At 35.9% G+C, this 27,920-nt stretch overlaps 2 protein-coding genes across 9 annotated transcripts in view; both read right to left on the reverse strand.

Annotated features, from left to right (window-relative positions):
• Window positions 1–15,070, reverse strand: part of TTN (titin) — a 239,364-nt gene extending 224,294 nt beyond the window's left edge. For 2 of the 5 annotated variants that reach the window (XM_072932288.1, XM_072932287.1), the window contains exons 1-11: window positions 14,815–15,068; window positions 12,728–12,831; window positions 8,450–8,653; window positions 7,536–7,823; window positions 6,702–6,790; window positions 6,363–6,604; window positions 4,363–4,648; window positions 3,967–4,119; window positions 3,365–3,484; window positions 2,194–2,331; window positions 1,321–1,458 (exon numbers count right to left, since the gene is read on the reverse strand). In XM_072932288.1, coding sequence (XP_072788389.1) covers window positions 1,321–1,458; window positions 2,194–2,331; window positions 3,365–3,484; window positions 3,967–4,119; window positions 4,363–4,648; window positions 6,363–6,604; window positions 6,702–6,790; window positions 7,536–7,823; window positions 8,450–8,653; window positions 12,728–12,818 — 1,749 coding nt within the window. In that variant the 5' untranslated portion in view covers window positions 12,819–12,831; window positions 14,815–15,068. Of the gene's footprint in view, window positions 1–1,320; window positions 1,459–2,193; window positions 2,332–3,364; window positions 3,485–3,966; window positions 4,120–4,362; window positions 4,649–6,362; window positions 6,605–6,701; window positions 6,791–7,535; window positions 7,824–8,449; window positions 8,654–12,727; window positions 12,832–14,814 lie in introns of all 5 variants that reach the window. The other 3 variants (XM_072932290.1, XM_072932289.1, XM_072932291.1) reach the window with 3 other exon arrangements.
• Window positions 15,071–21,328: 6,258 nt separating this feature from the next.
• The window catches only part of CCDC141 (coiled-coil domain containing 141), a 65,368-nt gene continuing 58,776 nt past the window's right edge, over window positions 21,329–27,920 (reverse strand). For all 4 annotated transcript variants that reach the window (XM_072932307.1, XM_072932308.1, XM_072932309.1 and 1 more), the window contains 4 exons: window positions 23,195–23,349; window positions 22,975–23,104; window positions 22,728–22,893; window positions 21,329–21,610 (listed from right to left, as the gene is read on the reverse strand). In XM_072932307.1, the coding sequence (XP_072788408.1) occupies window positions 21,556–21,610; window positions 22,728–22,893; window positions 22,975–23,104; window positions 23,195–23,349 (506 nt within the window). In that variant the 3' untranslated portion in view covers window positions 21,329–21,555. The remainder of the gene's footprint in view (window positions 21,611–22,727; window positions 22,894–22,974; window positions 23,105–23,194; window positions 23,350–27,920) is intronic.

The raw sequence follows: 27,920 nt of genomic DNA on the forward strand, positions 1-27,920 counted from the left end.
ATGGGGATCTCTTATTCAGTACTACTGTCAGTTTTCAAATAATTTTTTTATAGTGGCTTGAATTTGGCCCTAAATTTACACTATATAACAAGGAACTGAACTCACTTAGCAGTCTGACTCCTCTGAGTTTTATATGCTTCAATCATTTACTTATATTTTATAAAAGTATTTTATGAATGTACTACATTGTAGGTAGATAGATTTTAAATAACAGCTGCTGTCAACTATGCTATTTTTCCACATGTAAGAGTTCCTGACTGTATTGTAGATATTTCCTACTGTGGGAATCCTACTGGAGTAAAGTAGTGCCAACAGCAGTGCCAGTGTCTGATGGTCTGATGGACCTGAAATGATGTCAAAATTTGTTTTGTACAAAGAATAATTCACACCTCAATAAAGAGAAATTGTTTCATCTGACAGCCATGAAGTTACAAGGAATCATCAAGTAGAAAAAAAGACTGCAGAGTCAAAAATTTGAATAACTAAATGTTGCTTTAAAGCCACTGATAGAGAGGAGACTCTCACAGAGAAATCAGACCATAGCCTAAAGTGTGACATTTCCTAGCAGTGTGGGATATAAACCTCTTCAGCGCTAGAAACTTAATCTTACTGACTCTTTTACTTGAAAATCACCCCACTGAATGGGTATGTTTCAGGAATTAATTTGAGAGCATTCTGTTGTACCAAAATAGGTTTTAAAATGTAAGGTTTGCAGATAAATCAAATTGTAACAGTGCATTGGCTGTAATTTCTTCTCCACTTCTGAACACTGTGACTGGTGCTTTGGTTTTAGCAGTAGTGGCAACTGTTTTTGGAACTACAGTAGTTTTCTCAGCTTCCTTTTCAATCTAGTTTTTATAGCAGAAATAAAAGTTTCAGTTACATTAGGTCTTCAAAGATACTTGAACAATGAGAAAACATTTTGAAATGGGAGCAGTGAAGGAGAATTGAAGGGTTAGATCCTTGTGGACTGCACGCATCTCTGTGTTACGTGTATAGTGATAAGTATTGTTATACCCTCGCACCTATTTAAATAAAAGTAGTGATTAAAAAAAAAAGTTAAAATGCATTTCAGGAGTAAGTCAGTCCACTCCAAACGTCAGTCAGAAGATAATTATAAGCACCCTATTAATGAAAACAAGAGAGGAAGATCAAGATGAAATAATTTAGTCTCATTAGCAGTAGGTCTAAAAGTTTGTAAGTGGAATAATCTTAATAAAAATGAGCTGGAAATGTATAGTTAGTATTTTTTGAGGAAAACAGGAGGTTTGCAAAGAAGAAAGGATAAAACCCAAATATGGCTAAAACAGTGCTATTCACCTTTTCACGTGTTATGCTCACTTGTTCTTGTTTGGTGGCAACTCTTTCTTTACTTTTCGATATTATGACCGGTGCTTTAGGTTTATCAGTAGTAATTACTACCTTAGGTACTGAAGGTTTCATTTCTTCCCTTCTTATCTATTTTTTATGGTAAAGAAAAATAATGGTAATTGATTATGCCTGTTGTCATGATTACACAACTTTTTTGGAAAGCAGGATAATGTTTCTAAATGTATATCAAGAAGAAAGAAACATGACTTCAGAATTGGAGTAATACCTTTGTACTCAAGTTATAGCCTGCTTCATGTGCTGAGAGAAGTTCATGCAAAGTCATTAATATATTGTATTATTTTTTATTGGAATAAGAAAATAAACTTTGTACTTCCTAGTTTATCATTATGTTTTGCAGAAACTATTTGCATAGAAATTAGTATTATTGACTTAATAACTAACTCCATCAGTTGAGTGGTTCCACAATATGGTCTAACAAGTGTATTCAATTCTCACACAAATATGAACTTCATTAAATGAAGCACATATCATACCATGAAAAATAACCTTTAACATTTCTATTCGGAAATCTACCTTCAGAGATAAATTTATTATTAAGCATCAGATGAAATTCTGTGTAGTGTGGCAATAAAAGCCCTAATGTTTGAAGGACCTGTAAGAAGGGCAGCTCACCCCTCTGCAGACAAGAGCTGCTATGAGGTCAGTAGCACTGGACCTGCAGAGATTGTGCTCTGGAGTACTTTGTTTCACAAAGTTTTTGTTTAGTAATCTTCTCTTTGTGAAGAAGGACAAGAAAGTTATTTAACAGATTTTATAAACCAGAGTATCTCAATGAACTAAAGATTGTAACATTTTTTTTACCTGTTCGTGAGCAATGTGCACTTGTTCATGTCTGGTAGATATTTCTTCTCTAGCTCTTGTTATTCTCTCTTGTTCTTTGGCTTTGTCTGTGGCAATGACTACTGTCTGTACTGGAGTTTTCTCTGGTTCTTTTCTCACCTGGACATTTACAAATAAGGAACTTTTTATTTTTATTTTAAAATATCAGGTATGTGATTTTCAATATATTTGGAAAAGAGCATAGAAATTAAAGTGAGCAAAGATGTCACATTCTGTATTTTGAAATCATCTAGACTGGAAACAACAATAAAAACACAAACGGACTTTGTATAAAACATTTAACATAAAAATAGTAAAAACACTGCACAAATGCTTGGTTTGCCACTGAAAGAAGTACTAAAAAAAATTGACTCAGAGAAAAACTGTCCTGCATTAAAATCACTTTGAAAAAGTGTAGGATATTAAAAATAAACTTTATTAAACTTTCATTTGACAAGAATTCGACTTAGCATTCAAATGATAAGTTCAGATTGATGCCTGGGTGGATTTCTGTTTCTCAGTGCTTTGAAGAGAGGTTACACTTTCTTTCTCATGCACTTCTGCTATAATTCAAATATAACATTGGCTATAAAAGCTCATCTCCCATTAAATCACATTTTTCTGAAAAAATACATGTTAAAATAATCTGAATTCAAATCACTCATTTGTATTTTCAAAATTGATTTCAATGCAGAATGAGCATTTCCTCCTTTTTTTTTTTCTGACCCCCTGTGCTGCCAACAGACAAAGCAGGCTACAAATGGAAGCTTAGAGACAATATCAGAACACCCCCCCACACACACCCGATCCCCAACAAAATTTAAGAGCTGGTTTCTACATGTCAATTCTTTAAATGATCAATAATACTATCTAGTAAATTGCTATATTATATGAAAAAAGAGAGGCTTGTCTAGGTTAATATTTTGCAACTTTATAATATACTTAGGATAAGTAATGAAAGTGAAATAAAAAAGGAAAGAGTAACCATAGAGAAGAGACAGGAAAATGATAGCACTGTAAACTGGAAGAGTGAGCATATATAAAAGGGACAAATAATAACAGTATCTCATTTTTCTTCTTTATAGGTTTGTCTTTTATATGAGATATCAGATTTTTGCACAAGGTAGGTCATAAAAAATCTCAGGAGATTCACCTTTTCAGGAGAGATGTGTCTTTGTTCTTGTGAAGTTACAATTCCTTCTCTAGTTCTTGATATCACTGTTTGTTTTGTGGCTTTATCACTGGTAACTACTACCATTGCCTCCTTTTTCATCTGATTTTTGTAGCAACAAACAAAAAAAACAAAAACCAAACCCTTAGAAATCATTTTAAAAAATTAATAATCAAAATAAGAGGAGAAGGAAAAATAAGAGAGGAATTCAAGTAAAGGAAAAATACTAAGGGAGAATGATGTTATTTCTAGTGGGGAAATGATAAATGAGATATTAGAAAAAAAATTTCATCATCTTTAGAATAATGTTAAAGAAGAAAGGAGAAGAGAGAATAGAAGATCATTTTCAGAGAAAGCATCCTTAAACGTAAAAAGAGTAATTAGTTCAATCCTGTTATGATGGAATGGAATGGTGTAAGTGAACCTGAGCATTCCTTTACAGTCTAGGTGCTCTAGATGAGCATGCATGCTTTTGCAGTGCGTTGGGTAATATCTAGTTAATTCCTCACAGTGAATCATGCCTTGCTTGCATGTTGGATGAAGGGATAAAGGGAAATCATACGATGTCTGTGCTCTATTTCTACCTGCTCATGAACAGGCTGAACGTGGACTGCAGTCATTGCTGTCCTTTTAGCAGTTTGCTCTGCAACACCTGGAGCTGGTTCTCTCACCATGGCTTGATCCACAGCAGCAACAACTGTAGCAATAGCTGCTGTTTTTTCACTGTCCTTTCTTACCTATATTAGTCACATCAAAAGACATTTTTTCATATTTTGCATACATTCAGAAGAAGCACAGAACAAGTACAGAGACAGAATGTTGCAAAGAAACATTTCCACATCTGTAGCAGAACTCTCACAATAGCAGATGCACACAAGGTTTTACACATAGCCTCACAGATTCCATTTAGCAGATCTATCCAGCAGTGGTGAGACCCCACACAAACCAAACCCAGTATTTTTTCCAGAAACACACTTTACCTCTCTAGCACCGGTGGCCACTTCGCCAGCAGCAGTGCCAGTAACAGTAACTTGCTCTTGGACCCCGTATCGCCCTTCCCATCTTTCTTCAGTGACTTGGGTAGTGCTTGTGGATACTCTTGTTTCCTTCATCTGGGCTTCCATGGTTTCAGCATATCCTTCCTGCTTCCAAGGAGGAAGGACATCGGCCCCAGCTGTTGTCACTACATGTGGTTTACGGATTGGAGATGGAGATTTCACTGGTCTAATCGGTGAGGTGGAAATTCTTCCAGCAGGAGAAACTGACCTATGGAAAAAAATAGAGTATCAATATAATTAGTCTACTGCCACAGAGTGATAATTGTATAAACAACTTCAGCCTGAACTTGAGCTCACTCCCCATAACAGGGTATCTCCATTATTGTGTGGTTTCATTTTAAGAAAGGTTTTTGAGAGGTTCTGCTTGTAAATTATGTCTAACTTTTTTTTTTAACATTACACCTAATTCTTGTCATTCTCATAATTTTAACATGTCTTTGTAGTAGCTTAGTTTCCAAAAAGAAATAAGAACAAATGGCAAAATAAATTTCAGTCAACCAAATATATTTGAAATACACAAGTGATTTTGCATTTGCTCTATCTTATTTCTTCTAATAGGAATAATACAGAAGGCTCACAGTTGTAAATACTACATAATACATTCATGGTCCAGTCTCTGTAGAGACACAAAATCGTAATTGTAACCAGTCTTTAGAAAAATGTCATGTGGCAACCACGTAGCAAAACAACTGGATGAACTCCTGTACTACATCTTATTTTCATGTGTTAACCCATATATGGACCCACAATCCAGGCAAATTTCTTATCAGTGCCTAATATTTTTCCCTGCACTTACATTTACAGATCTCATACACAATAATTTATAGCCACTTGGAAAATGCTAGTTTCTAAATTTGATATTCTAAAACTTCAGTCCTAATCCCAGCATACAGTTTTAAAGCATTTTCCAAAATTCTTAAACAGGCTTTCTAACTTATAATTTCTTTGAGTGGAATTTTTTGCGCTGTATTTCCCAGAGAATGTTAATAAATAGCAGCAGTAGGGGGCAGCAGCATCATGTTAATATTTAGATTTAGTTTTTTCTAACGTGTTGTATGTCTAAAAGGGATCTGTATAGCAAGGGAGGGCAAATTTCTAGCTCTATATGTGCTCTAGATGTCGCTATTGAATTCCTTTTTCATTTATGCAGTTTGTTAGTTACTGCTGCCTGTTATTGATCCACTTATTCCTGTTTGCAAGTTATTATCAATGGGGAAAATTCACCTGCACACCCAGCTCTGGCAACTTAAATGAGCTCTTCTGAGCATTCAGCTTGGAGACATTCCTTCCATGATTCTGGTACTTCAGGATTCTGAAACTGAAGGGCTTTCAAAACACTCTTTTCTTTACCTGCCCCTCAGCACAGACCTCATGGCGTCTCCCAGACCATGAGCCTTGCTCTTCAAATCACTTTCCCTCTCTAGACCTTCTACACAGCAGAGATAAACTTCATTTTTCCATAACCACATTTAGCTTGCCTACCTTCAAAATATTATTTCTGTAGTTATTACCAGTAGATACATGGAACATGAGCTCAACTTTTTTTTACATATCGTTTTGTTCTGTTTGCTACTCATCAGTGTCATTGCTCTTCTCTCTGTTCATCTAAAATAATCGAGATTCAACTGCTCTATTGGGTTTTTTTTGTTTCATCATGAAATTGCGCTGTGAATGCTACTTTGGCTCTGTGTAGAGCAATCAAATGGGATTTTCTACAATAGGAGATAGAAGTCTACATAGGTGACCTACATTTATATAGCAGTGGCAAATATAGTGCATTACAGCTCACAATGAGAGAAAAAAATCGGTCATTAAAGTTGATGCATTCTTTCATTTTATACTGTGCTCTCATTCTACAGCATTACTTCTATATGTAAAAGTGATTCCAAAAGCAATATTACCCAAAATAATAGTAATATTACCTTACTGGTGAAGGTGTTGGTGCTCTGACATGTCTTACAGGTGATGGTGATTGTCTAACGGGCGATGGTGATTGCTGTCGTGCCATTTGTGCTTTTGCAGCAGTTGTCGGGGTTGGTGATTTTGATGTAGGTCTAGGAGGCATTCGTGGAGGTGCCTTGTGTGGGAGCTGTTGGGTAGTTGCACCTTCTATAACCATTTCAACACTTGTAAGTGATCTGGCATCAAAGTGGGCTTCAGTCTTCTACAATGAAAAACAAGAAAAGGAAAACTAGGGTGAGGGACTGTAGGAGTAATCCTCCACATTTTAGCCATATCTGCTTTGTTTTTGAAAATTATACCTTTTCAATTCTGGCTTGTCTTGTTTGTGAAATCTGAGCAGTCGAAACAATTGTCTTTGTCTTTTTAGCAGGAACGGCTTCTTCCTCGCCTTTTGAAAGAAAACATGGTCAGAAGAATTGCATATGGCAACAATCAATAAACAGAAATAAATGAATGGTCAACTCCAATTATATAAAAACTTACATATACAACAGAATAATAATTAAACAACCATCTGTTTTGCCTTCAGTATCTATAGATAGATAATTATGAAAACAGTTGAAACAGTATTATTGCATTACCAAGTCATTAGGAAAAAAACTCAAAGGAAAACAAAATACATTAATTGTAGATTCTTCATATCAGTCCTGGATCTAAAATGATTACAGAGTCTCTAAGCCTGACTGAGGTGAAATCCAAGCAGGACTGCTCTAGGTAGCATGTTTCCCTGCCACAATTCTCTAAGAACTGTCTTCATCCTTACCAGCCTCCTTTACAAGACCATGTACAGCTATGCAGTCTAATATCTCTATTGTATCAAAGCCAACTTACAAATAAAACTTTGAGAGATTTGCAGAACTCAATGAAAAGAACTCAAGGTATCCCACACTTTTTCCATCAACTATAACCTCTCCTTAAGGAAGACCCATTCTGGAGAAAAGGTCTGTTTAAATCTCTGGCACAAATCTTTGGCAAGTTTCATCAAAGACATTGCTTTTATTTACAACAAGTTAATAACTCTTGAGAAAGAAATTATAAATTAACTTGTTGATATAACTGCAATGAAGTGGTGCACATTGCACCACTACCATTAATGCTCTGATTTTCATTGCCTGCAGCTTCAGCTCTGTTACCTTGAATTAGCAATTCAGCTGTTGAAGTAGCACGTCCCACACTATTTGTGGCATTTACGGAATAGGTGCCGGAGTCTTCAGGATATGCTTCTGCAATTATTAAGCTGTAAAGGTCTCCTTCTTGTAAAATTTTAAAATCGGGGGAACTTTTAATTTCTACTCCATCCCGATAGAACTTCACCACAGGTGTAGGGATTCCAGTCACTCTCACGTCAAGTCGAACTTGACTTCCCTGTCTTGCAGTCATGCTCTGTAGTCGTTGTGAGAAGTTTGGTGGTGCTGTTGCAGCTGCATTTTAATTGAAGAAGTAAATAGAAAAGCAATAGTGTCTGTTAAAAAGAATGGCAAGTACTAGATACTTTCATACTAGAAGTGTGCGAGGTCTGTATCTTCTTCACATGCTACTGACATATTATAGTACCTTCTGAAATGTTCAAAATATTATTTTTGATTACACCTGTGATTGCAAATTTTTGTAGAATTACAGACACATTGCTTGTAACCATAGGCAATAAGCACAGTCTCTCAGTATGGCCCTTTTTGTGGCTTATTCCGCTAAGTATCATTGATACCATTAGATATCATTAATGGCTCCATCCCACAGAACTTCATCCTCTCTTTCGTGGGCAATTTCAATGTAGTCAGCATGACAGACCATAAGGAGCTACATGTATAAGGGCTGAATATGAATTTGTGAGATCAAGATTAAACTTTATAGAGTTAAAATGTAAAGGACACTGTTAGACATTAATGGTGAGAACAGGTGCTGAGTTCTAGACTGCTTTAAGAAAAGAAATGTGGTTTGCTATTTTTTGCTGATCATGCACTTGAACTCTGAACTATTTCGTTATGTGAAAATCTCCCTCACACTGTTAGCAGGCAGAGAGAGGTGCCTTTCTTTGGCTGCTGTGTACCTGTGACAAGCAGCTCAGCAGTACTAGTTGCTTGCCCAGATCCATTGGTGGCTTGCACAGTGTATCTCCCGCTGTTGGCTTCTGTCACGGTGGGGATCACCAGTCTAGCGCGGCCATCACTAAACGAGATCTGCACACCGGGCAGAGTTGCAGCAGAGAGAACCTGGCCATCCCGAAACCAGTTCACCTCAGGAACTGGGAAACCTACAGAAAAAGGAAGACAAACGGAGAGATCAAGACACTATGAAATGCCAGACATAAAAAAATTACCATATATACACAGTTGTGGTGGAGCATAATGCCATAGGTGCAGATATATGTCCAGTGCCACAGTGGCAAAGAAATTTGTTTTCAGAAAGGTCTCTAAAATGCACAGAGCATAGGGCAGCTGCACTGGCTCCTGTGTTTATTAAATCACTTGAATAATGAGAAAACTTCAGAGTTTAGCAATCTTACTAAGAAATAGAAGTCCATAAAAATCATGAAGAGGATGAATTAATTAATGTGAGGTATTTTTAAAATGTATTTGCTATTATCTAAGTAAGATTGCTTATTGTTAGCATATTTATCCAGTCCAATAGTCTGGAGGTAATAAGTTCAGTACTTCCAACCAAATGAAGCATATATTCTAATCCTAGTAAATGAAGTGACAGAAAAAGTGGCTGCTGTAGACATTAAAAACAAATGCTAACAAAGTTTTAGGGGTTTTAATTTCTTTCTTCTGGAATTTTTTGAATTTGATCAACAGCAGTCATCTGGAATCAACTGTTGTTCAAATATATTATTCTTTTTTGTCAGGGTCATGAGCAAGAGTCTTTGGGTCAGAAAAATTTCAATTTTAATAACAGCTGATTTTTGGCTTTAAATGATGATTTTAGATTGCTTGCGGAAATTTCTCTTCTCAGCACTCTAATCAGCCAAATTTATTGAGTGACTTAAATCCATTTGATGAACACGTAAAATTCTTATATGAACCACATAAGGAAAACAGGTAATTTAAGGAGATGGTTCCAGCTCAAAGTCTGTTTTGTAGTTCTAGAACATAATTTCTTCAAAATTAAAATCTTCCCAAATTCACTTCATGTATATCTCTACTCAACCCAAATTACCAGTTGCACTGCATGGGGGCTGAGGAAAGAGATCTGAGACTGCATTTACGGCTGAATTAATTTTCCCAGTTCTAATGTCTGTTGTTTGGAAAATCCCAGGTGCACAGAATTCTTCTTCCTTTCTAGAGTATCCTTCCTATAAACTGAATAAATTATTAGGGAATTCGATGTGCAAGGAAAATGACTGTATGAGACTAAAGTGAAAGAGAAGCCAATATGTAGATTAAGACTTTCACTGGTTCACTGCAGTCCCATCAGACTTGGTTAGGAAAGTTTAAAATCTTATTCACAGTAAAGCACTGATATTTAGAGAAATGTAAAACAGGAACACACACGCACAGAGAAGGAAAATGTGGACAGTTTTAGGAAGGATTAGAAATCAAAAGGGTAAAAGTACATTTAAGCATTGTCAATTTCACAGATGGAAGTTATCAAACAGTCCTGATGGGATGGTATAATTCAATTTTGTGCTATTGGTGTAGGGCAACTTGGGCATTGTCATCATAAACTTAGAGTATGCAGCAGACCCCAGTGATTTAATTCAGAACTATGTGCCTTCAATATTTGTGAAAACTAGTTTTAGAATGATTTAAGCTAGGCAACCTCCCAAAACATATCCTCAACAGTGAATTTCTTGAAACATTGTCAAAAGTTATATTTTCTTGCAGTGGTATTATATGATGATTAGCAAAAATGGGAATTTCTGTGACAGGTTGAAAAAGGCCTGCACTTTTAAAATTGAGTCTATTTTGATGTCTCAAACTGCTATGTACAAGGGATCCAAAGCTAGAAGCCATTTTAGAAATCTGAGCCTAAGTTTATATTAAAAACTCAACTCCACAAATGTACTAGCACCCTGCTAGTCCTAGGTCACAGAGCTAGGTATGATCTAACTTAAATTATGGATATATGTGCCTGGTATATGGAGTAGGGTTTTACTTCTACGTGTCCCAAATACACTATGATTTGACTGTTACTGATTAGGACAATTGTTTTTCATTTTAAAACTGTCCTTAAGGTCTTTTTAACTTTAATACCAAAAAGAAGAAAATCGACCTGAAGTGCCTCAAATTCACCACTTAAGTAATTGAATTCATTAAGACTTTCCTGACCATGATGTGAGAGGGCCTGCCAACTTGTGTATGATCTATGTGCTGCTTTCAAAAACAAGCTCTATGGAAAGACCGTTTTGCACTGGGTAATACCTGAAAATACCAGTTCAAAAAAGGCAAGCAGTGCACAGGTTAGTTCCTTATGAAGTAATTCAAACTCCATCAGTACTGTAGAGACATGAGCTTGGCACAGTTCTGATGTCAGCAACACTTCTGACTTTCTTGTCTCATGACTCAGTCACTGGTGACCAAGTAGGACTCTGCCTGTGACAGTGTCCTGAGTGCTCTGGCGTTTGCTGCTTTTAATAACAGGGCTTGTGTGTTCTGTGCTTTCTGTTACATGCTGGGTATAGTCATCTGATATCATCCCTTTGTAATGTGACACTTAATTCACATTCTAAACAGCAGCACAGTTCATTTGTTCTAGTTTACACACAGCAAAATTACATCTCAGGTGGTTGCTAAGCTCTTCTTGATACTCTTAGATTAACTGAGCTCTTCACACTTGTACTGTTGCTCTGTATTAATACTTGACCTGTATATAATGGACCAGTGTTATTAGAGATAGAGAAAAATTCTGATTTTTAAACAAACAATAATTAATGACAGATAGAATGGGTAGACATTACAGCAGGATAAATCTGGGTAGTCCTTTATTTATGCAATTAGTTATAGTAAAAACCTTTCCTGATTTTTATGCTGTAGAAAATTAAATGCCAAGCTACTGTCAGATCTTTCAAAGCCGGAGGATGTTTTTAGGGCAGGAAGGATATACCAGAATCTCACAATGTGAAAAAAACCTAACAAGAGGTTGGCTCACAAGATATTTGAGACTAACATACAGATATGGCATATGCTATTAGAAATACTGCTGTATCTTCACTTAGAAAGAAATCAAGTTCCCCTCCCAAGTACTCCATAATATCACAATATGAAATTAGCCAAAATCACACATTGAATAATAATACTAGCATCCTATCTTTTTCTGGTGATATTTTTTAGGTATTCATTATTCACAGAAGATTTACAGTGTAGAGGCAAGAAGAAAAAAACAGAGCAATTAACTGAAGAATAATGGCCAAATAATAGAACATGGCATGAAAAAATGTCACAGATGGAGACTGCAGAACATGCTCAAACACCTTGTGTGAGCCAGTGTTATGCAAAGGGACCAAGGGATGAAATACATGGCCCATAGATGTCAGAGATCTTTATAGTTGCACAGATCATGTGTTTGCACCTGTCACAGAGCATCTGAGTAGTGCTTTATGGTATGTGGATCATCACATTGCTAATGCCTGTAAGACAATATAATTCCACCAGCAGGAACACGTGTCATTTCTCCTTAGTCACTGCCGAGGTCAGAGACACTCAGAGCAGGGTGTTTGGTCTCTTAGAACAGGGTGTTGGGTCTCTGGTAATGCTATCTCAGGGGTTTGCTTGGTGTTTTGCATAAGATAGGGCGTTTGAGTAGTATTTAGACTGGAGAAATCAAGTATCCTTTAAATTGTGTGGTATCTTTAAATTGCACGGGCAACTTAAATTATATTAATCCAGCCTTGTGCTACCATCATGATCACCCTACACATTTTAGCATACTAGGGTTTTCTGCCCTCTTCAGTGGCTAGTTGGGCCTAGATTTTGTGCTTTTAATCCACCTCCTAGAACACTGGAATTAGGTAAACTTAAGGGCACAGGAAGCAGAAATACAGCATAGCTAGAGATAGGCTTAATAAAAGGTCTTGGAAGAGCTAGCATAAACCCTGCTTTTTGCACTCTGACTTCTAGTTCTGCCCAGTTTTCATCCAAATGAGATTATTCTTTCTGCAGTTGCATGAAGTTCCCTTACTAGGGCAGTATGCATTTTTATGCATATACATTTAAAGGAGCTGTTCAGCACTGTATGGTAAGGATATATACCCGTATTTCAGCACTCATTTTTACCCATTCATACCAGATTACTATGAAAAGTGTGATCATTTTTCTTAGCATTAACATTAGAAAATAAATTTGTGCTAAACAATAGCAAATCTTGGAAGAATGAATCAAAACCTTACCACTAATATGAGCCTCAAAGGTTGCGGCACTACCCTCCAGTGCCACAACGCTTTGTAACGGCTGTGTAAATGTTGGTGCTTTCGTCGTCATCTTTACAGGCACTCTGCAAGCAAAAAAACCCCATAATTACATTTCAATGGTGGAAATGTTACTATATCCACACACTTCTTGCAAGATTTTAAGCATATATGTAACTATTCTCTGAAGAATTTACTCTTCTCAGTTTTAAATCAGAATGACTTGGGGAAATGAAAAGATTGTGGGTTTTGAATAACTTGTATAGCAAATTACACTTGGAACATGCTTGGCTGAATTGGATGGGAAACCATTATATTCAGTGGAGCTGTGCTTTGGCATTGCAAGTATGCAGCAGGAGACAAAAATTCTGCTTGACTCATTGTGTGAGCTTCCACAGGTCATTCAGGCTGCCTCTCTTTGTCTACTAACTTGTTTTATCTGACAGGAAAAAATCACACTGTATAATTTAAAATAATATTTTGCTGGTGCAAAATATTTGCATTCTGCGATGACAAGACAACTAAGTCACTAAGAAGCAGTTGAAAGAAATGTGGAAGTCTACAATGTATTTAGCTTAATAATGCAAAAATACATTAATAATAAATTATTAATAATAAATAATTATATTACTAAATGTTGCATTATTAATAATGCAATAATGCCAAAAGACTCTATTTTAAAAGCACTCTGTAAGTACTGAATAATTCCACTTTACAGAAGTATATTGGTATTAAAGATGCAGATAAAATGCTCCTCTTTCTTAGAGAGTATCTCAGTGGAATTTTGAATATGGGAGGACAGCCACCTTCGAAATGTGAGCTAGGATATAAAGTAGCCACTGACACTGATGGCTTGAACAACTGCAAATCCATGTGAAATCTGAAAGAAAGTTTGCTTTCTCTTGCTATGCCACAAGATCCTACTTTGAAATAACACTCTGACACTAGAAAAGCTTGTGTGTTGATATTTTATATTTGCATCACCTATTTAACTGATATTGAATTGTGCAGTTTTTAAAAATGTGGCTCTTATCTTCCTAATATTATCATACATCCATTATGTATGATAATGGAGTATTGCCACAATACTGCAAGGCAAACTTACTCATATATTTACTTCCCATTTACTTTTGCTCTTGTGCCTGATTTTGTGACAGTCCCAAGCTTAAATTAAAAATGAGAAAATGAAGTTTTTTTCACTATGAGTCAAATTTATTCCACCTTTCACAGGGTTGAAAATTCTTCATTACATGAGTTCCTTCATACAAAGCAGGGCCTGGTACATACATGCAATAAGAGTATAAGGGCAGAACTGGATATTGGATTGGGATTTTCAGGTTCAGTTATAACTATGTTTTGAAGGTCAGCTAAAATAAATGGGAATAATTTTGCAATACAATTAAACATTATGAAACCTCACATATATATATATGTAGTTTCCAGAAGAGATCAGAAATAATTAAGAAGAATTTCCATTGAGTTCCCACAAAGTTTCTATATCTCTTTGCCCAAGCAAATTCTGGTGATGAAGATCTGATCTTATAAGGCTTCTTGTATAATTAGAATTGAAAGTATGCATCTAAAATGTCATGTTCCAGAAATAACCTTCACAGCCATGAATGACAGCAGACAAGTGTTCCAGAGCTGCCGTGTAACTGATACCTTAGCAGTTGTTTTCCTTAAAAAGTCATCAGCACTTAGCTGATACCATGTGCATTTTATCAGAGCTATTCTTGGAGCTTCTCAGTTTATCTCTCAGCAGCATAACCTTGAACACTCCCAAAAGAAAGGAGTTTTAAAGTCAAGCACATGTTTCCGTGCACTTTTAAAATCTTAATTTATGTGGTCTTTAGCAATGAAATAATACACTGGAAAAAAACATTTTGCTGTGAGTTATCAAAGCTTACTCCAGAAATTAAGGCTATAACCTTGACAGAGAATTTAAATGTTTCATGTCTATACCCTGAAATCCACAACCCCCTGTGGGAAAATTTATAAATAATAGATTGTATCAGAATTATTAATGACTGATAAAACACTTATGACACCAGCAGAAACATGCTACTAACCTGATCTCTCAAAGTGCCTGCAAGAGTGGGCTAAGCCCAACGAAATCTTCTTGAACGACGTCCTTATCCAGAGTAAGATTTTTTTAGACAATCCCAGCATGAGAATTGAAGAGCCTCTAATCATAAAAACAAAACTACACAGTCTTGACAGTGTAGTTTTGTTTTTTTGCAATCCCTACACCCGAGGCGAGGCGGGGAATGCACGACTGCTCAGAAGTGCTAACATAGTTGTTTCGCTTTATATACCCCAGCTCTGCTGACACGTCTGCCTCATCATGTCAGTGCCAGTTCTGATTGGTTCCTGAAAGAAAGTTTCTTGTGAGAGGGGATTCACTCTCTGTAACCATACACCACCTGTTGGTTTTGATTGACAATGCTAATTTTGGAAGCACAAAAGGGATTCACTGAGGAAACCTCAGCCCTGACAAAGCTTTTGATTTATAATTCAATTTAGTTTACCAAGTGCAGTTAACATTGCAAATTTCCTAATTCATAAACACAAGACAAAGAAAACAATAAAAAGCATTTTAGTGGGGCATATGGACAAGTAAGATTCAGTCTTACTTTCTTTCATGATAAAACATCCAAGAAGCCACACCAAATGCATATGTCAATCACCAGGCTAAATAAGTTAGCTGAGCTCAGACAAGTGGCTGTACACTATTGGAATACACCATTTAAACTACCTTTTCTCCCATAACTTTGAATTGTAAAATTGTGTTTGGTAATATATATATTTGTTTCTCTAGGATTGTTTTTGTTTTCTTCAGAATTTTTCTGTTGGATATTCCAAACAGTTAAGCATAACAAACAGTAGCATGCAATGTGCAGAAACACAACTTTTGTGAAAGTAAATTAACAGAAAAATACTGTCATTTTTAAGAAAGAAGATTTTAAGTCTAACAGCTTTTTTCTAGACCTGTGTAGGCCTTGTGCAGACCTCAGACCATGGAACAGCATACTGGTTTGTGAACTTCAGTAGCCCAGCTTTGTGACTATGCAGCTAATTGTGCCATTAGGGAGGTTGCTTCTGAGACAAACATCAGAGTTAGAAGACTCCTCTTGTTTATGGCTGGAATGGGAGGTGTTTTACCACCCCACCTCATCTGCCTGTTTCTGTTCCTGCCTATCTAGCAAACTCATTAAGCACATTATTGGCACATAAGACTACTTAAAATTGCTTGCTTAAAATCAAACATGTGCTTAGCTGGTTTGGTAAAACGAGGACTTCAGTCTGCAGTTACCAAGTTCCACATTGAAAAGGTCCTCCCTGAGAACATCCAGCTAAGTAAACACAGACTGGGATTTTGTGCCATCACCTGCACTTGTGTTTGAAAACAACCTGAAGGAAGAGTTGTGAGGAGAGGGAGAGTTTCACTGCTATGATTCCTTCAGGGGCATCCTAGTATTATAGTTTGCAGATCTGAAGGAAATAAGAAACAACATATTGCTGCAATTTCATAAAATAACTTCAGAAATTTGAACTGAAAGTCAATTTATCCATCCCATAAGGTGGCAACTTCATGGCTACTTTTGGCGTGCAGCAGTACCGACAGCAACACAAACTGGAGGAACAGTCTCTACACTGGTACTACCTGAACTCTCACAGTGGCTGAAAGTCAGAGTACTACAGCTCATTTTTAATTTCTTGTTGCAAATAGATTTCAGAGAGCCTAATCACTCTGTACAAGACTTAGTACGACAGCAAATGCATCTCTATGCAATGAGGGGGAGTTCAAGCTAGCTTGTATTAAAAAAATGTATCAAAATGTCCAAAGAAACTTGTGTAAAGGGTATGTCTATTTCTAAACAGATGCCTGCTAAATTAGAAAACAGTTGTTTTTCTCTGTAGTTAAACACTTAAATAGTGAAAATTCAAACTTGAAGAAAAACACAGGCTAGTATTTGTAAAATTAAACAATGCAGCCAGCTTAATGATGATGTCTAAATCAAATAAAAAATTAAAAAGTTTATGAACATATGATCATTTTTAAATGACAGAAATATCAAACCTGTCACTTTTGAAGCTTTCATGGTCACGATGGTCAGAATTTCATGTTTCTATTTCCATGAAGTCAACAATGACTGATAAAATTCATAAGTTACAAGGAGAAAAATTTCCTGCATTCGAATACAAATATGTTGTATTTTAAAAAATAAGTTCCTTCTTTTTTTTAACTTTTACATTTGCTTCTAATCATCTGCTTCCATTCCAACAAAAGTTTATACCTTCTCAATTTTTTGCTTTAAATACAGAAATGAAATTTCAGAACAATGGAATATTTATCTTGTCTTCAAGGAAATATGAATTACTTATCCCATATGTCTTCTGTCACATTGATATCACGTGATTTCTACATGTTTAGTGTCACATAGTGTACCCACAAGAAAAATCAGAAGGCTGACTTCAGTCTTAGTGTGTAGCTAAGACACTGATGGTAAAAAATGACATTATTTCTTTGCTCCAGCATCAAACAAAAATCAGATCTAGATAATGAAAAAGACTTTTTTTGTCAGGAAGACATTTAAATTTGGGATAGTTATGAAAATTTCAACATCTGCTTCAGTCTGCTACTGCTTGAAGTATATACTCTATATTGCCAATGTTTAGTACATGTGGTACATTGTAGACCACAACACATTTAAGGAGTAGCAGGTGATATTTAACACAGTGAAACACTGTGGTGTGGACACCTGCAATCTCTGTGTGAATCACTTTGATTAATTATAATAACCCTAATGACTTGATCCATGGAGCTGCTTTAATAAGGCCCACATGATGATGCCTTGAAAGCTGAAGACTCTAGTCAGAGTTTAAAGAAAAAAGTAATTTTTCTTGAACACTTAAAATTTCTAAATGCTACCTAAGCAAGTTTTTACTGTGCTTTTTTGAGAGGAATTTCCTAATACTTAAAAAAAAATTCACTATCTTTGCCATTATTTGTCAAACACTACTAGTGTTGTACTGCCAGCGTACTCTGCAGTAGCTGCACACCCAATGGAACATAAATTCTGCTTTCTTGCCTGGTCCCTTAGTCTATCTAATTTACAAACTGTGTAAAAAAACCAAGTACCTTTCCCATTCCCTTCTCTCCTTCCATTTGTGCTGTCTCCCTTACTTCTCATTTCCATTCATTCATATACAGAAACTATTATCTCTCCTCTCATTTACTATTTTCATTTTACTCCCTCCTCGATCAACTATGTGAACAAAGAGAGTTATGAATTAGAACTTCACATAAAACTTCTCACTGAAAAAATGCTGTCCTACATCCTTATAGAACCAACAAAACAGAACCCAAAATATATTGATATATTATATTCTTGTTGAATTTCCAGTTTTCCAGATATACTTTAGAAAAAAATTACTTTCCTTCCTCCCCCCCACTTTCTTTAAGCTTAGAAATAACTAAAAAATTCTAAATTGTTAAATCACTAAATCCTGACTTAAAATCGAATCACACTTCCACTACCCTTATCAGCTTCTCTTTCCCTGCTAATACTACAAACAGTACTTTGTAAGAAAAATTTTAGGACTTTAAATACAGAACCTACAAATACAAATTGAATTGTATGCAGAAGAATATCCACGCTTGTGTGCTGCAACTGGCTTTTGAAAGGCTGCTGCCTTTAAGGTGCCTATGATTCTTATCTGAGCCACTGTAATTGAATATACAAGACACATCAGACTTTTTCAAGGCAAACTAAAACCTGCTTGCAAAAAATTGTTTCTGAAGAAGGCACTTTCAGTTGCTTCCAACATAGAAAACAAAACTAAGGCACTAAGTGAATTTTGCAATTACTTTATCTGTTTCATATGGGAACAACTTACTGGAAACTGCACATTATCAGGGTTCCTATTCACTACTTTCATGTTGATAGGGGTCACTTATATCATCTCCTTTGAAATACCTAAGGAGATTTATAGATGTCAATTTTGACAAATTTTCCTTTTATATTATTTCTTTATGTATCATCCTCATACATTTACGCGCATGGAACAAGGAAGAAAGAAAAACATTTGCCTTCTCAGCGCTTCACTTTAGAGAGCAGGCCCTACTAACAAAACCCGCACCCAGAGTAAAGAACATACTCATTAAGTGTTCCATTTCCTTCCACAAAACAGTAATTAATATTGTTGTACTGGGAATATATTTTATCTAATATTGAGACATTAGCATTTAATGTCCTTAGCATTTAATAGATATGAGTCCTTAGCATTTAATAGATATTATATATACATATTTCATCAATTTTGGAAACATTTTAACAAATCTGTGGACATCTATGATTTGTAAAATGAAAAGAAACAAACAGACATACCATTTTTCATAATGGATCCATTCTCTGGGAACAGTTGAAGCAATAGCTGTGTTACTCATTGGCCAAAGAAATTTGATAAATCTTTATTTATTTATAAGAACCACTTTCTACTATTTTGTAAGAAAACCGTAAGTAAGAACAGATACACAGACTTCTGGTTTGCCCCATGTATTATTTAAAGAAGCTTTAAAACTTTTTTTTTCCTGAGTTATGTTTTGTGACTCAAGAGGAAAAACCCTCAAATATTAATCTATTTCTCATAGTCTAACAATGAAGGAAAAGCAAAAAGAACCCAATACTTTAAATTTGATGAGCATCCAAGAAAAGCAAGCACTGAACTCTACACTTTTATTTTTGCAGAATCAATTTCTAAATAGGAAATCATATATGCCATACTAAAGGGTTCCAGCTGAGAAAAGAACATTAATTTAGGAAGTTTATAATTTGTGGCGAAGAAGGGGATGGACATCTGATATGTACTTTTTCAGTCCTCTGAATGTAAGTACAGTTAGAAACACAGTATTTTCTATGATATCTCTAAATCTAAATAACACATGCAAACAAGGGACTCAGTTGGAAAGGCAATTGCATAGGATCTGTAAGATGTTGGACACTTTTCTTCATTCCATTTTGGAGAAATCCGTGAGAGATACAGGGTAAATATGCGGAGCAAGTACTGCAGTCTGCTGCTACTATATTTATGTGCACATATACATAGCCTTGTGACTCTTCTGCGGGCAGGATGCCACTGACTTTTCCATAACGTCAAGCAAGTGATTTATGTGATCAGGTGAAGACATGTACATGATATTTTTTTCCAGCTCATTTCCTCTCTCTGCCTGTTCTTTAACTTGAAGATAAATTTAAGTTTCTGCTATCCAAACTGCATCTTGATGGAGAAAAATGTCTAATGTTTTAATATTATGATTGAAGCAATTCTTAAATATGTTATTTTGGCCCAGTTTTGCACAGATGACATCTACTTGGATGAAGTACAAAAATGCTGCACTCTTTAAATCCCTGCTTCCAGTGAGAAGTGTGAGTGTATTGCAGTGATATGCAAAACCACAGCAGGTCTAGTCATGCATGTACAGAATGACAGAATGCTGGACAACATGAAATTGTAAAGTACATGCAGAACCTGTGTGTATCTGTGGTGTTGGCCAAGCTGTTGAGGACGCAATGAAGCAGAAGTCCTAGAAGTGTGAATCATTTCGCAAAATTTTCCAAGGTGGGACTTTGAAAATCTGAATCAGGCAGATCAAGCTCAAGAACTGCTATTTGCAAGGGCGACTGTTTTGTTTACTGTTGTCACAGCCAAACAGCCATCCAAAATTGAGCTTTTCCTGAACTACCTTTTTTTAAATACTACAAGTGGATGACACTACAAAAGTCCTTGTCTTGCTTTACAAGAACCTTTGCGATAAATTGGAAAACACACCTAAACTCTGAATGCAAGAGATGGAGACAAAGCTAATGCTTTGTCATGCTAATGACTGGCCTAAAATCCAAAGATTCAGTTCCAGTTCAGGGCTTTTTTAATACCCTGAATAAACACTGTGGTTCTTAAGGAATTCTATTATTGAAGAGTCCTTGTCTAAACTAAAAATGTGCTTTGAAGCTAGCACTAATATGACTTCATAGTCCACTCCTTTGAACTGCAATGGCAGGCACCAGCTGGACATGGACTGTATTGTCACACTAATCTAGTCCTGAAAGCAGAAGCATTGCAGTGGAATGCTTCTCCATTATGCTAACTTAGAGGGACTTTCTCTTTCCTGAAGACCTTCCAGCTACTAAGCAAGCATTAGAAAAGATTTGCTAATATAAGTGACCACTCCTTTTGGTGGCTGACCTCCAAAATATGTCTCAAAGCTGTTAGAAATATGATAATTAACACTCTATATAATAAACTGAAGAATTCTGTAGTTAAAAGATAATTTTGTTTTAAATCCTAATTCTCTATATTACCTAGTGGAAAGACCTATTGATAAGAAATATGAAATTAATACCACTGATGGAATTTGTAGAAGAATACAGTAGTGGGTACTAGTGAATCACCAAGGAGATCTGCAATTTTGAAGGAGAATGTTTCTTTTCTTCATCATCGCCTTCTGTTAGATTTGTCCAACAATCCAGAGAAGACCCAAAAGAAATTATAAATCACTGTCTAATAAATGCTGTGCACAGGTGAATTTTAATAATGATTTATTTGTAAAGAAACAAAATAAAAATGTAGATATATCTTGGATAGCACCCAAAATTCATCTGTTCCTCACCCATGGCCAATCTCTACTAATGGACACAGCAAACACCACAAACATGCTCAGGAATCAGGCATCTTGCAGTTCAGTCCATCTTCTGTTCCACTGCATCAGGCAGAAGAATGGGATCATGCCTCAAATTGAAGTTAATCTCTTATGGTCTGTCAAGTTCAAGATGCACTCCTTGAAACCAAAGTTTCTCTTTAAACCTGTTTGAAAAATGTCAGTTAATATTGCCCATATTTTTAATGGTGGCATAGACAGGTTTTTGTGGTCTAGTGAAAATAAAAGATTAGATATCAAATGAACTGTGATTACAGAGAGAATATAAAATATTCTAAATCTCATCTTACTGACCAAAAGATACTATCTATAAACAACAGAAGATTAGAGAAAAAATTAGGATAAATCTAACCTTTCCATACTGTCTACATGTTTTAATCATACTGAATTCTCTGTGTGATTTACGTAAAATTATGATGATCTTGCATGTCAGGTTTTACTTAGGAATAACTGCCATAGCCCAGTAATATGGAAAAAAATCCCTGAACAAAATATGTGGGATCAATGCCATGAAGCCAAGTGCGCAGGCAGCTCACAAGGAAAAGTACAAAGCTTTTGAATCAACATGTGCAAAACCTTTCCTTTATGTTTACATGTTGTGCTACATCTAGATAGATAAACCTTAGAAATTTAAAGACAAAAATGTTCTTTTTTTTTTATCAGAATCTTATATTCATTCTTATCAGAATTTTATATTCATGAGGCAAGAATTCATCCTGTGCTGAAAGTCAAAGGGATTAGTGACTTAATGTATCTCATTTATTTAATCTGAAATTGCACAGTGGGAAGCATTGTTATCTTTAATCAATTAAGGAATAACAACAGTTCCTGTCTTATTAGGATTGCTACTTATTCTTTAGAATAAGACTTGACTAATATAAAACCTTGCTTATATATTCTGCTCATGAAACTTCACGTAACTGCATCAATTTGCACTTCTGTAGTACTTTGTGTTTTAAATTCTTCAATGTTACTTTAATATCTAGATTAAGATGACTAGATTTCAAAAAACTATTTCACTAAACATAAATACATAATAAACATAAATACCTTGCACAGGCTCAATTTTCTAATGTATTACTAATTATTTGATCTAAAAATTACGCATCTTTTGATGAAGAATTAAGTGAAAAAGGGAGTCACGTATTCTGCACATAACATAGAAATTCATAGATTAGGAAGAGTGATGTGTGCTTTTTAAATTAAGGTTGTTACAGTTGTTGCAGTAGTACAAGTTGCAGCATGGAGTAAGATGCAGGTTACCTTACTGGAGTACATTTAGCCACTGGCCTTTCTTCTCTCCCACATGGTGTGTCCTGGGCTTGTACTAGCTCCGCTGTGGTGACATTCACTTCTTCTGAAAAGTATCCATCTTCACATTCTGGTTTAGCCTGAGTTACACTGGAAGTGTTGGGGGGTTTATTTTTCTCTGAAACAAAATACGTCCATTAGTTGCTCATGTAATAAGGCAAGAGGGTGCCAAAAGCATGCAGCTGGCAGGAGCAATCACCTATCACCGTCACGAAAGCAGAACAGTGGGCCTTTCCAATTTCATTGCTGGCAACACAGATATATTTCCCAGTATCAGCAAGGACTACATTTCTTTTTAAAAGGTAATAGGTATCTCCTAATTTCTCAGTCTGTAAAACAAGAGAATATACATAGGGGATAATTAGTACCATAAAGCAAATTTTTCTCCCAAGAAAAATTTCAAGAACATTAAAACATACACTGATATCTCCAGATACCACTTGGATGTCATCCTTTGTCCAGCAGACATGTGGTTTGGGCTTTCCATGTATAGTGCAATGCAAGATTAAATCGTCTCCTTCCTGCAGAGTTCTATGTCCAAACTTTTGTATGAAGTTTGGCTGTTTTCCTTGTACTGAAAAAAAAAAATCAAATCAGTATTCATTGTGTTTTAAAAGACAGCTAAAGCAACTGAAGAAAAGAATCTGTTCTGGCAATGTTTATCACATTAAAAGACAAAGAGAGCCTTTACTGATGCCTGGAACTCAGAATAACTTGTTTGCAAGACAATTGTTATATATCGTTTATCTAGCTAATATAACATTTGTTAAAAAACATGGATTTTAAGCACCCAAGAATTTCATGCATCAGCATAGTGGTATTAGTTCTGTGGAAGTGGTAAAGAATTATATTGTTTGGTACGATATTAAGCAAGTCTGTGTCAATTATTGCTTCAGCAAAGGTGGAAGATTAATCATTCCACACAAATTTAAAGTGACAAAGTCATGAGAGCAAATTTTATAATTTAGTGCATTCCTGTACATCACATTTCTTCATTTCCCCCCTCTATTATTTTAGTTTTTAAAAAAGTTGTTGTAAAGATTTAGAAAATTGATATTTGCAACTAATATGAAGGGCAGAATTATGGCTCTCTACAGCTTTGACCACATCATTATTTTGGCTGTCATTAATATTGAAACCATGTGCTACCACATCATCCAGTACAAATTTGGTTCAGATGAAGGATGAGCAATTTGTTTTTTATTGCAATATCCAAAGCACGTGAGATTGATTTTGTGCTAGCCTCATGCCAACTGTGGAAGGACAGGTGATACCTGAACCACTACAAGGACTGATCAATACAAATTAACCCATCAAAATTGAAGAAATTTTGATCATCAGCATCAGTTTGTACTGAATAAAAGAATTGCTTTCTGTGACATGTAACTCAATGACCTGTAAAGCTGGATTTATTGAATCATTGTATTACCACCTGAGGTTCCACTTATATTCCCCCTATGAGGTTGCAGTAAAAAGAGAAGACAAGCTCAGAATTCACTAAGTATTCTTGACACAGGGAATGTAAACTAGAAGATGTTAACACAAGAACACACAAAGACACCCTACAATAAAAACTATCTTTTTGCATCTCTATCACATAAAGAATGTGTCCTCCTTTCTCTTTAGTATAAATTGTACCACATTTCCAAAATATTTGACAAAGGTTATCACTGGCCTTCTCCAAAACAGAAAGGTTTGGAACTGCCATGACACCATAACTCCACTGTTTAAGGATGAAAACCATTTCTTTGTGTTATTATGAAACAAAAATCAACTTACTTCACACAGGTGCCCATCAACTTCTAAACCCAAATATATTGAGCCAAAGGCTATTTTTGCCAAGTGTGGGCCTGCTGGCATCACAAGGCAGACATTTTGACCACTGTATTAATAAATTCACTTCTTAAGTGAGCTCATAGTTCCAATAAGCTTTTAAGCTTATCTGCTTTCATATTCTTCCTAGGTACTGCAGGGCTGAGGCACCAAGGCAAAGCAGAAGAATGTAAGTTTTGCTCTCCCATATTGATGCTAACTTTGTGTGACCTCTCTATTAGCCAGCCAGAGCAGCTCAACTCAGTTCTTAGCTGTTGAAGGTTAGCATGTGCAAGCTGCCACCCCCATTGCATTGCATGCACCTGAAGCCCAGAAATTTGAGATCTCCAGCTTCACTTCAAGCAAGAGAACCAAGTTTACATCCCTGCCTACTCTTTGCAGGCAGTTAGCAACAGGTCACAAATAGAACATGATTAGCTAGTATTCCAGTGGAAAACATTAAGTGGGCCTCAGCCGCTCCTTGGGATAATTTTGGCTGGATTCCATAACTTGTGCAGTTTGGATTACCTTGTGTAGTCATGTTGAATCTGATACCAAAATGATTTTTACCATTAAAAAAAAAAAAAAATTCTGAGTGGAATGGTGACTGTAATAATGATCAGACCACATCTTGACTTTATATCAGTAAGGCAGCAGAACATAAAAAGTGAAAGGTTCGGTTTCTAGAGAGCAAAGGTATGTGCAAATAAAATCATTAAGTTCTTACAACTCTTTCAGGCACAGGCTTTACCTCAACAAAGTCTGCTGTGAAAAAAAGATTTTATCATTTGACAGCAACCTTCAAAATAGAATGGGTGGTTATATTTCACCAATGGTTTTCACATGATAGCATAACAAAAACTCAGAATACAATTTGTTAATTGCAAATTATTTCTTGGCTGGATATCCCATGATCCCATCCACACAGGTTAGAAAGAACAGATCACTTCTTCCATTGTGGGAAAAATAATCAGGTAGCCAGTGGTACTGAAATACCACTCTTACAGCTGCAGACAATAATTTTGTCAACTATTAAATATTCCATGAATTATCTGTAGGAACCAGTAGAGTTATGCTGCAAACTGGGGAATAAGCACAGAAAAATCATCAACCTGAAGCAATGCAAAATCTGCAGGAGAAAAGTTCACCTTCATCTGTCTATTACACTGCCTTCACCCCTGCCTAAAGTCTCTCTTACATACAGGTGTGCAGGTCAAGCCAAATTGGTTTTAACAGCTAATTTTTAAATTAAATTGCTTCACAGTTATTCTCAATCTATTTACACTAGGCATGTAATTTCCAGTCTCTGGTGTCTTGAAATGCGAAATTAGCAGTTTTATGAACTTCCCCTGTCTTCTCTATGAATTTAGGTTAGGCAGATTCCCACCATGCTGCTTAGAGACTTTAGATTTGCTCAACATTACTCTAAATTACTCTAAACTCTAACAGCACACTTTACTGTTTGGAGATTTTGTCTCAGTCAAGCTCCTAACACAAACATAAGGATTCCTTTATTAGGAATTAAGCAGGTGTCGTGACCCAGTTGACCTGAAATATCCATAACCCCAGAGCTTCAGTCTCCTTGAATACCATGTGTAACCTCTTTAAAGTCTTGGCAGTAATTTTTCAAGACACAGTTCCTCTAGACCACAGATGATAACACACACACAAAAATTACTCCTTTACCCTAGAAAAGTCTCCAGAGAAAGGTGCAGAAGTAAGCATACCTTACCAGTCATTTGAGAGGAACTCACCTTCTCCTTTGCAGCTCCAGCCACATCTGATCCAATCTGGGTAATGACTCATCCTCCCTCTGCCTACTGACTCAAACCTGCGACCTCAGACAGGCTGCTTCTCTTGAAAAATTAAAATAATTAATTCCTTTCCCCCTCCAAATTTAGGTACCTTGTGTAAACACCCCTTCACACGACTCCATGTCTTCTAGTCAGGCAGTATCTTTCACCATTTTCTTAAAGGGTGTCTTCATATGGGGAAGAAGGAAGGGAGTGTAGGTTAGTTATATGCTTAATGTCTTTCTTCTAAGGATGGGGGGACTGAGGCTTGAATCTTCACTATAAGGGAGCCATCAGGAAGATGTAAACATTTTGGGATACTGAAGAAACTATAGGCTCAAAACTGTGAGTGCAATGAGGGGAAGTCAGTGTTGTGAACCAAGAAAGAACCAGAACCATACAAAACACCCAGATGCATTCCCTGCTCTACAGTATGGTTAAAAGAAGGAAGAGGTAAAGCATGTAGAGTATAAACTATTAAAAAATATAATGAGAGTGGGAAGCATTATGTTAAGATTATTAGCTGCAACAGAATGAGTGTTTTTTTTCCCTTCAAAGAAATACTAATGCATCATTAGATTACATCACTGTCACTTCCTTTTTTTTTCTCCCCTTTTTTTAGATTATCTAAATAGAACACAGCTGGAATTTTCCAGTAATTTTTTTTTTAAATACTCATTTGAGTCCTTAAATAAAGGGTATTTAAATCCAGACTGCCAGCACAGCAGTAACCAGTGTTGATTATGTCTTTGTTTACAAAGCAGAACATTAAAACCATGAGAGTTTCAGAGTCCTGCTGTGAATCCAGTATCTCTAATCATTCTTTTTGAAATCTTGTTTCTTGCAGCAATTAAAATTGTGGCTGATATCCACCCATTAAAAACTGTGCATTTAAAGCTATTCCTGATTGAAAGTGGATGCAATAACACACTCACAAAATCAACTTTTGTTTACCTAAAATTCACAGAAACTGTCAAATTCTCAGAGGAAATCTTTAAGAATCAAACAAACAAAGGTATTATATACTTCTACAATGATTTATTAAGATCTAAATTACCTTTATTGTGAAATGGAAAATACACTGCAGGAAAACAGGTGAAATTTATACCTGAGGAAATCCTTATGAATCTATATTTTTGGGAGATTACTGAACTTAGAAAGTGGTTCATAAAGGGTAATACCAAGTTAGTTAGAACTTACTGTGTTCCCCATCTGTTCACCACCTCCTCCTCCTGCTCCCTCTCATTGCTGTGAGGTTATATCATGAGAATTTTTCCTTTTTCAAAGTTACAGGAATTTTTTAAATGTTGCAGTCACTAGGCCAAAATATCTGACCCTCAGCAAATACAATATCTATTCTTTTCATAGCATGCTACACAGTTAAAGGTTTACTTCATTCCAGCAAATTATGCAAGAGAAGGTAAATACTTCCTCTTAAAATATTTTCTACAGCAATGCAATTGTAACACAAAAGCTGGTAATCAAAAGATGCAGGAAAAATCATGTAGCTGTTTGACAACTCTTTTTACTGCATAAATGC

This window comes from Taeniopygia guttata, chromosome 7 (genome assembly GCF_048771995.1).
Source record: "Taeniopygia guttata chromosome 7, bTaeGut7.mat, whole genome shotgun sequence".
NCBI lineage: Eukaryota > Metazoa > Chordata > Aves > Passeriformes > Estrildidae > Taeniopygia > Taeniopygia guttata.